Source organism: Schistocerca gregaria, chromosome 1 (genome assembly GCF_023897955.1).
Source record: "Schistocerca gregaria isolate iqSchGreg1 chromosome 1, iqSchGreg1.2, whole genome shotgun sequence".
NCBI lineage: Eukaryota > Metazoa > Arthropoda > Insecta > Orthoptera > Acrididae > Schistocerca > Schistocerca gregaria.
Window position 1 is genome coordinate 573,223,983 of NC_064920.1, and position 14,014 is coordinate 573,237,996.

Consider the following 14,014-nt stretch of genomic DNA (forward strand, 5'->3'; position numbering starts at 1 on the left):
ATTTTGATAATTCTGGTACTAGTACTATGGCTGCAATTGCTCTTGTTAGTGGTCAAGGTCTAAACCAGAGTGGGTTGTTAACACGAGTTCAGTATACTTCTCTAGAATATAAAGCTCTTAAGACAGAGAAAATGTAAGCTTGGATATAGCTGCTGCTGATTCTAGAATTAAAAGTAGTATTTGACCAAATAAATTAGCAATGAGATTAAATTTATTGCAATAGACGGCCCTGTGTTTCCTAAACAAGTTAACAATAAATGTCCAACAATCATGTTTGCTACTAGTCGTCCTGCTAATGTACCTGATTGAATAACATTTCTAATTGTTTCAATTAATACTATAAATGATGTTAGTTCAGGCAGTGTACCATGGGGTACAAAGTGTGTAAATATGTGGTTAGTATGATTGATTCATCCAAATAACATAAATCTTGATCATATAGGAAAAACAACTGCAAATGTTAATGCCAGATGTCTTGTTTTATTAAAGATGTAAGTGAATAATCCTATGAAATTATTAAGTAATATTATAATGAAAATTGACAAAGATTAATGTTGTTCCATTAAAGGATTTGGGTCCTAATAATGTTTTAAATTCATTGGGTAGGGTTAGATTTAATTTATTTCAAATAATACTTATCCAAGATGGTGTAAGCCAAAATGGTGATGGTATTAAAAAGTCCTAAAAATATTATAGTTCAGTTTAATGGTATATTAAAGCTGTTAGTAGATGGATCAAATGTTGAGAATAAATTTGCTGTCATTTTCAGGTTAGATTCTTTATTTCACTTGTTCTTTTTTCTGCTCTTTTAATGAGTTTTAGTTTAAAAGAGAAAATGTTATTTGATTAAATAAACTTAGAGTAGCTGAAAACATAATGAATAGAGAAAATCATATGAGCAGTGATATTTGAGGGATTTGGATTAATAATTCCTCATCACAAGTAGGCGTTAATTTACTATTATTTAGTTTAAGAGACCATTACTTATTTTCAGTCCTCTAATGTTTCAAGGCATACTAATTATTTAGTTGTGTTAGATTGACACTCTAATGTTATATTTTAACTAACTACTTAAATTATCTTAGATAATCACTTGATGAATAAATTTAATGAAGTTCTTTCAATTACAATTAGTGTAAATCAGTAATTTGCTCCATAAATTTCTGAGCACTGACTGAAGAGCAGTCCAGTTCAGTTTATTGTGAATGTTCCTTGGTTTAATCATCTAGGTGTGGCATCAATTTTAACTCCTCGAGCAGGTACTGCTTATGAGTATAAAAAATCTGAAGCTCTTGTTAATACTCATTATTCTGTACTTATAGGCAAAATTGAACAATTACCTACATCTAGTGGTCAAAATCCATCATTTTCTAGATCTTGTTCTGGGGTTATGTAGATGTCAAATTCTACATCTATAAAGTCTGAGTATTCATATCTTCAGTATCATTGTTGTCCAATTGTTATCATTGCACCTAGTGAATCATCAAGTAAGTATAGTAGGCATAATGAGGGTAGTGCAATAAAAATTAGAGTAATGGCTGGTAAGGCTGTTCAGGTGGTTTCAATTAAATGTCTGTGAAGTATATTTCGGCTTGTACACGCAATAAATAGTATATAGCTTAGGGCATAGCCTACAATTACTGTAATTAGTAGAATCACAATGTAATGAAACTTCACAGATTGTGAGGATATATGATGCTATTACAGTGATTACAAATCCAAGTCAAATTAATAATAAAGTTGCAGTACATGTCCCCTTACGCATATTATGTTGCACCCTGTCTAGCATGCATCAGGGTGTATAAGTGGACAAGGGAAAAAAATTCCTGGATTTCCCAGTTAAAAATAAACTTTATCCCATGTGAAAATACACTTTTCCATGTTAAGTGACAGTGCACTTTTCCTCAGAACTGTAAAACTTATCAATCCTTTTAATGGTTATGGTTTTATACACTGGCATAGAATTTCCCAGCACTTTAGAAAACTAAACTTGGGGGGAAAAAACATGTTCTGGAAATATCTCTGATATGCAGCAATATGTACGCTGCATATTTGCGTATTACGAAAGCATACATTCAAATTCCACCAAACACCACGATACTTTCTGAAGCACTGAAATCGAGATTGCAATGCGCTTTTGTAACCCAATCATATCTCAAGTCACGTGATCTCATCAGCTGATGACAGTGGATATTCAAGAGCATAGGAAATGTGATATAGTCACGTGATCTCATCAGCTGATGACAGTGGATATTCAAGAGCATAGGAAATGTGATATAGTCAGCCAATAGCATCACTGTCAAGTAGCGTGAACACACAATAGGAAAAGTTAATGTTTTACATCAATATACATAGTGCTGGTACAAGAAAAGCAAAGATTTCACATATACTACTGGTCTCTAAGATTAATAAGCTGCAAGAGAAGCTACGCTTTCACATGTTGATCTTTTCTACACATGTTACACTTTAAGATACCTCATACAAATGTGCGAGTAAAATGTTAAATAACGACATAAATGTCTAAACTTCTGGGATCGAAATTCCTCTAAATGGTCATCCTCAAAGAGTTGATTTTTAAATGAGAGTCAAATGCTCTGTGACTTAAGAAATTTATCATATATTCTTGCACATCATTCATCTTGCATAAAAGGAAATTTACTTTGGAAGTAACGCTTTTCAACCCGCCATTCACAATATTTTCCCGTGACCTGTCAGAAATAGGCATCACCGCACTAGCACAGCTATGATAACGTGGGAAGCCTGCATGTTTGTACATGTAAAACATTAAAAGATCTTACATTATGTCATAAAAGAAACAAAACATCAGAGGATACTCTAAGAGCATTGGGATTTCGTGAACTAAACTAAAATGCATAATTCGGATAGCTCCCAACTACAGAACTGCCATTTTGTTTTCATTTGGTGTGAGAGCAATAAATGAAGAGGAACCAGCAAAATCATTAAAAATAAACACGGTCACACGGAGACTACCCACCTCCCCACTACAACTCAGAGTGCTCTGTACATCAGACCCCTCCATCTATGGGATTTCCGAACTGGGGCTATACTAGGTAGTTGCACCCCCCACCCCCTCGAGCATTTGAGGTAGGATGACAATAATTTAAAAATTAGACTTTTCAAAAATATATTCGCTGGTCAGCCAGTTTGACATCTTGCCCCTCTTTTTTTAAAAAAAAAAAAAAGAAAGAAAAGCTCGCAGATAATACTGGATGGGATTATTTGTAACCAGTAAAGCAAGAAATCTTCCAAAAATTTACTCTCTTTATTGCCTAGTTGCTACTAACTTGTTGTTTTGTGTGTCACAGAATTAAATATAGGATACATAAAACCAGTAATGACAAGAGACAAGTAAGTACACATTTCTTCAATCCTTAAGCCCTAGCATTGTTTTCTCTCTCATCTTGCAACAGATTTACATGACATGCTTTCCTTTCGGCGAAAGAAATCTTATCTCACCAAAGTTCTTCAAACATAACAAGATGTCGTCATCAAATACTGAAAAAGCTTAATACATACAGTATCCAAGAATGGTGTGGTTTCTCGACCTGATTACTTGTATTTTGTCACTGTCTGCTAGATAAAATGAAATAGGCCAGTCTAATATTGCAGCAATTGTAACACACAAAATAAACAAGACTGTTTTGGCACAAATGATCATTTTTATAAAACTACAGAATATAATTCACGAAATACCGATATCAAATTCCGATTAGGCCTATTACAAGCAGAAAGCTTTATGTTAGAAAATAGTTACGTATTTCATATATACACCCCAGCTTTCCGAGCGCAGGATCAAAAAGTAGTAGTACAAAATTTTTATATTCATTTGGAATCATCATACTCTTCCACAATTGGTATGATGATCCTGTTCCTTCTCCTTCCCCATTCTAACAAACAATCTTACTATCACTATTTCTGTAACTATTCCTGCCAGTGTCGAAACTTATTCTTAAGTTAACTTCACTAATCCTGCCACAACAACTGCTTTAGTTATCCCATGTTTATTCTCCAGTTATGCATTATTATGTCTTTGTACAACACATTTTCCAGGCTACACGCAGACTAGAACTTAAGTGGCTGCTAGTCGGGGACTGTACAACTAGCCCTTACTAGTGTAGCGGCCTGGTCAAATATTTTCATCCAAAATTTCATTTTCTTGGATACACTGAGAAGATTACTTGTAATCTTTCTTACCTGTCATTCCTCTTAGTCATTTATTTCCACTCTGGTAGTCTGATTATGGATATCATTAGTAATTATAAAAACAATGATCATTCACAAACCCAGTCAACAACATAAACGAAGAGCAATTGGCAGTCACCTGTTCACCTTTATTCTGCTCTGCTCGTATAGGCCTGTCCCCTTTTGTCTGCAAGAAAGTTTATTTCTAGATGGGATGGGGATTCCCCTGACAGAATTATATATATATATAAACTTATGATTCATTCAGAAATAAACTTAGGATATGTTCAAAAACCAGCAGGGATGCATTTCAAACTCATATGAATAATTAATAGACCAAAGTGTGCTGGCATTTTGTGAAACAAGATTTTTTTCCCTCAAAAATATGAATCTAGTGTACCCCCCCCCCCCCCCGAACCGCAGACCAGGGCAGATACCCTATTTTGCTACCTCCCCCCCCCCCTCCCCCCCCCCCCCCCCCCCCAGAATCGGGCCTATTACACATGTGTGAATCTGTCAGGGAGAGCCAGTAAACATTTTATGCATAGCATCTGGCTGTTTGCTGCTACTGTTTATACAGTTAACAGCCACACTTCTGTAGCCACAAGCAGGAGAAGGTACTACTCATGCGACAACTGCGCATGCACGAGCCCACTCGCATATACTCAAACAAAGCTAATGTAAACAGTTGTGACGTCAGGCTCATCAGGTGCAATTTTTTTGTTATGAAGCACTTCAGTCTTCCTAAAGCCTTTGACTCTTTTTTTTCTGTTTTTCTTATATGAGCACTGTGTTTTGTTGTATATGGTGCATTTCCTTTGCAACTTAGGTTTTATTTTATTTTCTTTTTTTCTCTCATTCATGTTTTATTGCTGGAGTATTATTCTGCAGCATAGGGATACAGCAACATCCTTTGTTAGGATACTGGTTCCTTCCAGTCAAAATTACAACAATTTAACTGAAAACCAAAACAATGAAAAATTCCCGGAATTCTAAAAACATTCCCAGGTTTTCTCCCAGATGAAAAAATTCCTGGGTTTTTCCTGGATCTCCTGGTTCATATACACCCTGATGGATGCAGGCACTGATTATGTCGGAAAGGATGTTTTAAAACTGCAAGCTGGCCCCCAATTGCTGCGACTGGTCCTCAATATTCTGGATACTGGCACTGTGATCAAGGTGATGTCCGAGGTGGCTCCATATATTCTATCATGGACAGATCTGGGGATCTTGCTGACCACATGAGCACCTCAATATCATGCAGACTACTGATAGATATATATGCCATTTGTGGATGAGCACTGTTCTGTAGGAGACTGGACCCCAACCCTGTCACATGAGAAGTAACATGTAAACGACAGTTTATGCATGGGATATTAATTTCTTAGTCCGGCTGCTACTAGTCTATGAACAATGGTGTGGAATGACACAAACATCACAAGGAATCCTTTCTTTGTTTTCCAAATGTAGGTGCAGATATGAAGGGGTTGCAATATTCTTGTTGCACAATATGGCGATCTTTCTTTTCTGGTAATCACATGTGGTCAATCAAGAACTTGATGGCAAGTATGCCTGCCCTTACATTCCCAAGCTCTCCAAAATCAGGCCACTCTCAGAGCCAAATGCCCCACAAATATGGATATCGTGCAATTCAACCAGTTAGCCAAATGGAGACCCATAATGAGGGCTCTTGCAAACTTTTGTCAGGTACTAATAATAATGTCTCACATGAGTATGCAGCATCTTTGTGTCCTTCACTCAACATCTGGCACTGTTCAAGCCTCTCATTAATCCTCCCAGACCTGGTTATAACTCAGACACTGGCAATTCTGTTGTGGATATGTGAAGAGGGTGAAGAACCTATCTCGTGAGTGCAATTTTATACAAATTTGTAACAGCCTTAAGGTTATAAGTAAGACAAGGTGAGAACACTAGTGATACAGGGAAGTTTCATTATTTTCACCTTTGGAAAAATTAAAATCATGAGAGAGTGGGAAGGAGGGGTTTGAGGGTGCCTGGGAAGGGGGTTACTGGACAAAAAGTGTCACATTTTCCCTTCCTATCTTTTCTTAATGGTCACCTCCCTCTGTCTCCTCTCGGCTTTCTTTATTTACATTATTTACTACACTTTTCATCGCTCTTCCTCTTTACTTCTAGCTCTGTCCTTCCTATCATCTCTGAATTGAAGCTGCCCTATAGCTTACCTATATGCTATATTTGACGTCCTACCCTCACCGACATTTCATTCATCTTCGTGTCCCCATATCCTCACACCAATTCACATAGCATGTGAGTTAAAGTTCAGAAATCCAGGATCAGTATTATCTACTGTAAGTTGTTTTTGTAGGTCATACTACAAATTTCTTGTCCTGGAAGTAAGTAATGGAGAAAAATTTTGTCACCTTTTAGTTTTCTACCACACAATTCTACAATAATAACTGCAACAAAAACAATAATAATTTTAAGTGTCATGGTTAATAAAGTGGCATATCCATCTCCCCTTTACATTTAGATTTTAAATTTCATTTGTAAAGTATGTACGTTGTCTCTTTAACATGCCGCATTATAGTGTCCACATGTGCATTATATATATATATATATGTGTGTGTGCGATACACGATGTAAATTCACTGCAGTTGCTAATTCTTCCTCTATGGCCAGCATTCCGTTTTCCATAGCCATGAGTAAACACCATACTTTCAGTTTAATCGGATAACTGTCATTGAGTTCTGACTGGTAACTTTAAGCTTCTTTTACAGTTGTTTTCTGTAATTAATTTTGAAAGGAGTAATATAAGCTCATGCCTGTTAAAGCTTTTAGCTTGTTGTTGAATAGTGATAACCTGAATGTAAATATTTTGCTTCTTTATGGGCTGCAGTACTGCTTCACTCGTCTTTGCACAATTTATGTTTTCCAGTGGACAAATGTACATTCTGTGTTCATGTTGTTGGAGATAACCAATTGAAAATAGTCTGAAGGCAAATCTTGTAATAGTGGAATATAATTAAAGTACAGAAAATATCAAAAATGACTTCATTAAAAAAATTAATGAGATGGTGAAGCTGTAACAGACATAACACTACTATCATGTCCAAATTTGGTGGCTTTGCACTATCTTCAGATGAGGATTCATAAAACTGTAATACAAATGACAATTTAATAATTATACTTGAACAACGAGTAACACCACCACCACTGGATAACGCAAAATCAAGCACCAAACAATTTCACTTCAAACACATTAAATGGAAAGACCTTCAATAATTGTAAGGACTTTTCAAAAGTTTACAGATGATAACTTTCACAGCTTCAGGTAAATTTAATTAAGCAACAAGTTCCCATTGTGTCTGCAAACTGTTTGCAACAACAGCAGCAGCAGCAGCAGCAGTAGTAGTATTGATTCAGTCAGTAAAAGTAAAGTATTTTACAGTTATGTTTTATTACAATAAAAAAAGCACATGCTGCATAGCAACAGAGCTTCACTCAGATAATTGATTTTCAATTGAATGCTTTTTCTGATCCTTTAAAACTGTCAGGACAGCATTGTATTGAGTAAAATGCCAGATTAAAATGCATTTTTTAACAAATTGTGCTTTATTTACTGATAAACCTTTACAAAAGAAATACTCTTATAAAAACTTGTTGCTACAATTGCACTTTTTGCAGTAAATATATCTTCATAATTATATTGTTCTTTATGCAGTATGTTTCACTCCTCAGAATGAGGTCTTGAAGTAGAAAGGATTGAGTCTGCTAGAACTTCTATCTCATCTTCGGGCAGCCATGCCTGCAGCACAGGGCGGTTACATACAACTGGATGCTCCTGCATAAGCCACTCACAGCCATCTGGGATAATGCACCGTACTTTCAGATTAATGCAACCACTCTTTATATACTGATTAACCATCAATGTGTATATTAATTTCACATAACGGGCATCTATACAAGAAGTTAATGGACCTTCAGTCAATGACTCAGCAGTCAACGCATCCAAGTAACCTTTAGTCACTATTGGGATTACATAGTTTACCTGGGAAAAAAAAAAATTACATGTGAAAACATACTTTCACTAGAAAAAATATTTAGCAGAAAAAAGACAAGTGAGAAGAAAAGCTCTATCCTTGTGGTATTTACAATATGCAGATCACCTAAGACAGTATATTGCACAACTTCCTGACACTGTGACACAGCATCAGCAGACAGCAAAGTAATCCATGCATTGTGGTCTCTGCCCCGAAGACTGGTTTGATGCAGTTCTCCATGCTAGAAGACCCTGTTCAAGACTCCTCTCTGTATAATTACTGCAACCTGACATGCATTTGAACTTTGCTGTAGCCAAGCCTTGATTTCCCACCACTACTAAAGAGACAATTCTTTGTTTCTTCATAATCTATCCCTACAACCCACCCCTTCTCTTACTGAACTGATCCATGAATTTATTTTCTTACCAATTCAATAAAGTTAATATTTTTTGAAACATTGTCCATAAAAATGTTATCCAGTAAAGACTTTTTTAAATAAAAATCTCAAAATTTTCAATTAAGTTGCTCTTAACTAGTTTATTGATCTAGCCATCTAATCTTCAGCATTCTTCAGGAGCACCATATCTAAAAAGATTCTATTGTCTTCTTGTCTTAACTGCTTATCTATGTTTCACTTCCATAAGAGGCTACACTACACACAAATGCTTTCAGAAAAGAGTTCCTAATATTTTATGTTCAACATTTCAGGAAAATTTTCTTGCTACTAACAGTCTGCATTTTATACCCTCTTTCTTTCTCTACTTCGAACACTGTCAGTTAGTTTGCAGACGAAATAGCAAAACTCATTTATTTAATTGTCTCTTTTTCTAATCTTATTCTCTCACTACCACCTGATTTACTTCAGCTACATTCCACTACACTTGTTCTACTGATGTTGACATTTGTCATTTATCTTCTTTTCGAAATCCTATCCATTTCATTTAACTGCTCTTCCAAGTCCTTTACCATCAATTTTTTATTTCTTCACCCTGTACTTTAATTTCCTTTCCAAATTTTACCTTTGTTCCTTCACAGCTTGCTCAGTATACAGAGTGAGGACTAATATAGAACCTTTTCTAAACTTTTTCAACTACTACTTCTATTTCATGTTCTTCAATTCTTATAACTCGAGACTTATTTCCGTAATAGTTACAGATAACCTTTTGCTCATTGTATTTTATGCCTGCCATCTACCGAATGTGAAAGTCCATTCGAATCAACACTTTCAAAAGCTTTCTCTAGATCTTGCCTTTTCTCAGCCTGTCTTCTAAGATTAGTTGCTGGATAAATATTGACTAGTATGTTCCACATCCCAAACTTATCTCCCCAAGATTGGTTTCCACCAATCTTTCCATTCGTTTTGTAAAAGATTCATCTCATCTCAGTATTTTACAAATATGATTCTTAAGCTCTTAGTTTGCTAACATTCACTGTTCTCAACACCAGCTGTCTTTACATTATCCTTTAAATCGGAGCATATTTCATCTATCTTACAAGTCTTGTATACTAGGTTGAATTGTTATATCATGATTTTTCTCCCAAGGTTCTATATAATTCTTGGGAAATGGTGTCTACTCCATATGACTTTTTTGACTTATGTCTTTCAATGCTCCATCAAATTCTTCTTGCAATTTCTTATCTCCCATCCCACATTCATTTAAATTATCTTCCCTTTCCATAATATGATCTTCCAGCCAATTCCCGTTGTACAGTGCTTCTATATATTCCTTCCATCTTTCAACCGTCTCTTCTTGGTTTGAACTGACTTGCTGTCTAAGCACTTGATAATCATACATCTGCTTCTCTTTTCTCCAATATTCCTTTTTTCTTTTGTTTATTTTCCAGTAAGTGGCATCTACCTTTATAGCTTTCTCTTTTTCCTCTAGCCATTCATGGTTTGCTGTTTTGCACTTCCTGTCAATGCCAATTTTTAAGACATCTGTATTCCCTTTTACTATTTTTACTTCTCCCTTCACCAGTTACATTCCTCTGTGCCACATCCTGTGTGAATGAGCCTTGTCTCTTTTCCTAATTGTTCCTCTGCTGCCTTCAATAAACTGTCTACTAAAGGTAGCCATTCATCTTCCGTTGAATTCCTTTCCCCCTGTTTCATTCAAGTGTTGGCTAGTCCCCCCTTTGAAACTCTAAACAACCTCTGGTTCTTCCAATTTATCCAGGTCCCACCATTCCACATTTTTTTAAATTTTAATCTAAAGATTTTCACCACACTTTACAGCCAATGTCTACATCTTCCACAGAAATTTTCTGCAGTTTAAAAATCTGGTTTCAAAAACTCTGTCTCACCATTATACAAGCTATCTGAAACCTTCCACCGTCTCCAGGTCTCTCCCATGTATGAAACCACCCTGCATGGCTCTTAAACCAAGTGCTCTGTTTAAAATTTGAGCTGGTAGTTTTCCCCTTCATTCCTCTCCCCCAGCTCATATGCTCCTACAGTTCATTTTCACACTATTGAATTCCAGTCCCCATAATTATTAAATTTTTGTCTCCCTTAATGATGTGAAAAATTTATTTTCTCTTGTCACATATTTCTTCAATTTTTTCACCATCTGCTCAGCAAGTAGACAAACTTCTACTACTGTGGCATGTGTAGGTACATCCACAGATAACTACATTTTCATCACAATAATAGGAAAATTTGAGATAAATACTGCAATGGACTTTTATTTATGCCATTCACATGCACAATGTAATGCTTGTAGTAAAAGCACAGAGATTTCAGAGTGAGACCAAAAGAGGTACAAAGTTGTAAATAAATATGACATACTGTATTGGTTAACAAGCTGTTATGCACAATTCATTGAAGAAACAACTTTGCTAATTTTGAATACACTGTATGCAAACTCTGACCATTAAATTTTAATTACCTTAGCTCATGGATAATATTACAATGATGAAAATACCAAGATGTAAACAACAAACAAAAATTAGTACAGGCAACACACACACACACACACACACACACACACACACACACACACACACACACACACACACACACACACAGAGAGAGAGAGAGAGAGAGAGAGAGAGAGAGAGAGAGAGAGAGAGGCCTACACATCACTATCTCCTGAGTTTCAGCTCTTTTCCCACTTATTTTGATACACACACACAGTGAGCACTTTAATTCTGGATTAGCCCATAGACACAAAGGGAATGCAGAATAGCTAATTTGTTGTTCATTGTCTTCTCAAATAATAAACATAAGTTAATTCTGTTATGCCAGCTGTTTGAAAGTTTTTGTTACAACAAAACCATATTACATCTGGAACTGTGACTAAATTAATTACTGCTGTACAGTTTATACTTTTCTTCGATGGTCATTAAGTAGTAGAGAATCTCCACAAAAATTACTCGTGAAACTCCAATTAGAAACAACAGAAGAACATCTTCGTTGTTTGAAGACAGTTGTTATGAACAAATACAGCAAGCTACACCACACTGCAGGAATAAAGGACCTTTCTAAATTACTGCATTGTTATTCTTCATGTATAAAAATTGTATACCTGTGGAAAGAATTCTGTTATAAACAATTCAGGATTTGAAACTAGACGATTACGGTGTTCGTCTAGTATCAAAACTCCTATACGCTTTTTTCTCAGTGCTGATGCTATGCCCTTTGCGCAACTGAATCCATCTACTGAAAATGTCAGCATAACTATGGCCTTGTAACGTGTCCTCTTCGGTCGTGTCTGAAACAGGATATAGAATTTACCAAAAGCAAGAAACAATCAAATTTCAGATTCTTCTTTCTGCTGTTATGGAATATAAATGTGCACATGCTCATACCATATCTTTCACACAGTTTCCCTCTGATTTTATGACATTTCTAGTAACCATTCTCTCTGAGCAGAAAGGTCTCTCACTGATGTTTTCAGAGAAGTTGTATGTCTGCACAGTGTCAGATGTACTGAATATCTCATATTTTATTGGAAGAGGTGGTATTTGTGGTTTTCTGAAGAAACTGTGAGCGTCACTGGGAATCTTGTGAAGTTCTGAAACAAAACAATGCAATCTTTTGAATACTGTGATTAACACAATCAACTGGCAGGGAAAAAAAAGTACATTCTTTTTTCCAGCCATCCCCCCGTCCCACATTCCACTAGCCTCTTGCTGCTCCATTTAGAAACTACTTTCCAAATACAACAATATAGTAGCTACATACTAAGAAAGGAATATTCATGATCCTAAATTGTATAAAGTTTCAAGTTGCCTTGAAAGTTCCCTGGCAGAAACAGTGAATTCAAGAAAAATTAGTTTAAATATTACTTGTAAAATACTGGCTCTACCAAATGAAACTATAATAAAACAAAATAACTTATCAATTAAGAGCCGTGTATTCAGGAACAAAAGAGGCACATTCTAGAAATTTGTCTATCTTTATACGAGATGGAAAGCTTGAAGGTAACAAGATACTTTAGAAATTATAAGTGTCACTCAAAAGGTTTGGTAAGTAATGCAAATCCCTTCTTAAAAATGGGAATGATCTGTGCCTTTTTGCACTTAAGGCAAGTAATTTGTTGCTTCAGTGACCTACTGTAAAGTGCTGCGAAGAGTCTAGCTGTTTCGAATTAGCTACAAATAACCATAAAGATATTCAATTAGGACCTATAGAATTCTTCTGTTAAGCTATTTTTGGTGGCTTTCTATTCTGTGATCTGCAGCCTGCAAGCTACCTTATGGTTTGTGGCCTACGTTACTTCAAGTAGCACTATTGTTTCCCACAATTTTTTAACACTGCACAGGAGAAAAAACTTGCTAAGCCTTCATATGTGTTAGAATTTATCTAGTTTTCCCATCATGATAGTTTTGCAATGAATGTGGGAAGAATTAATGTGCTCATCTCTGTCATGCTTCTGCATCCCACATGGACAAGTAATGATCAAATGATGGTTCCGTAAGCTACTTCTTCCATATGTGAATTACATTTTCATCTCAATCTGGCCTCTGCTTTTCCAACTACTAGTTTAATGACATTACACTTAAGGTTGATTCTGATAAATATTCCAATGTTTTTTTTTTATGGTTGTGACTGTTTACAGTAACTGGTAATTGTGTACTCTAACAATAATGGGTTTATTTCTGCCTATTTACAAGGAATATATTTGTTTATGTAGAGTTTTGGGTACTAGTTCCTGTACCAAGTCTTGATTCTCTGCATGTCTTCATGCATTTTGCTACTATTTTCTGGCTTTGTAACATTCCTGTATCAACTTCAAACAGCTTTGAGCCATAAACTCACAATGCTGATCTGGTATTCTGTAAGTGTGGAACTGCATCTAACACCTTCCCAAAGTCAAGGACTACTGTCTTATCCTGGTTGCCTTCTGACTCACAGAAACAGACTGAGCTGAGTTTCAAATCATCACTTTATGCAGAATCCATGTTAATCCCTAAATTTCTGTGTGCAACATTTCTGTTTTCCAAAAAGATTCATAAACACATGCATAAAACACCTTACACAAACACATTACACATGTTCTACAATTGACTGACATCAGTGATAGTGGCCTACAGATACCTGTCCACCAATGTTTCTTGGAAATGTGAGTGATCTGCACCCTTTTGCAATTGCTTCAAATACTTTGTTGCTCCAATGACCTACAGTAAAGTGCTGCTAAGAGGAGAACTATTTGTTTCGCATAATCTACAAATAACCATACAGGTATCCCATCAGGACAAACAGCCATTCTTCTGTAGAGCTATTTTGGTTGGCTTTCTATTCAGTGATTGAGTATCTCAATAACTGGCATTTCAGCAATGATTGA

General features: G+C 35.8%; 1 protein-coding gene across 1 annotated transcript in view; it reads right to left on the minus strand.

Annotated features, from left to right (window-relative positions):
• Positions 1–7,768: 7,768 nt before the first annotated feature.
• Positions 7,769–14,014, minus strand: part of LOC126356542 (uncharacterized) — a 75,086-nt gene continuing 68,840 nt past the window's right edge. The window contains exons 7-9 of the mRNA XM_050007379.1: positions 12,036–12,241; positions 11,753–11,938; positions 7,769–8,233 (exon numbers count right to left, since the gene is read on the minus strand). Coding sequence (XP_049863336.1) covers positions 7,913–8,233; positions 11,753–11,938; positions 12,036–12,241 — 713 coding nt within the window. The 3' untranslated portion in view covers positions 7,769–7,912. The remainder of the gene's footprint in view (positions 8,234–11,752; positions 11,939–12,035; positions 12,242–14,014) is intronic.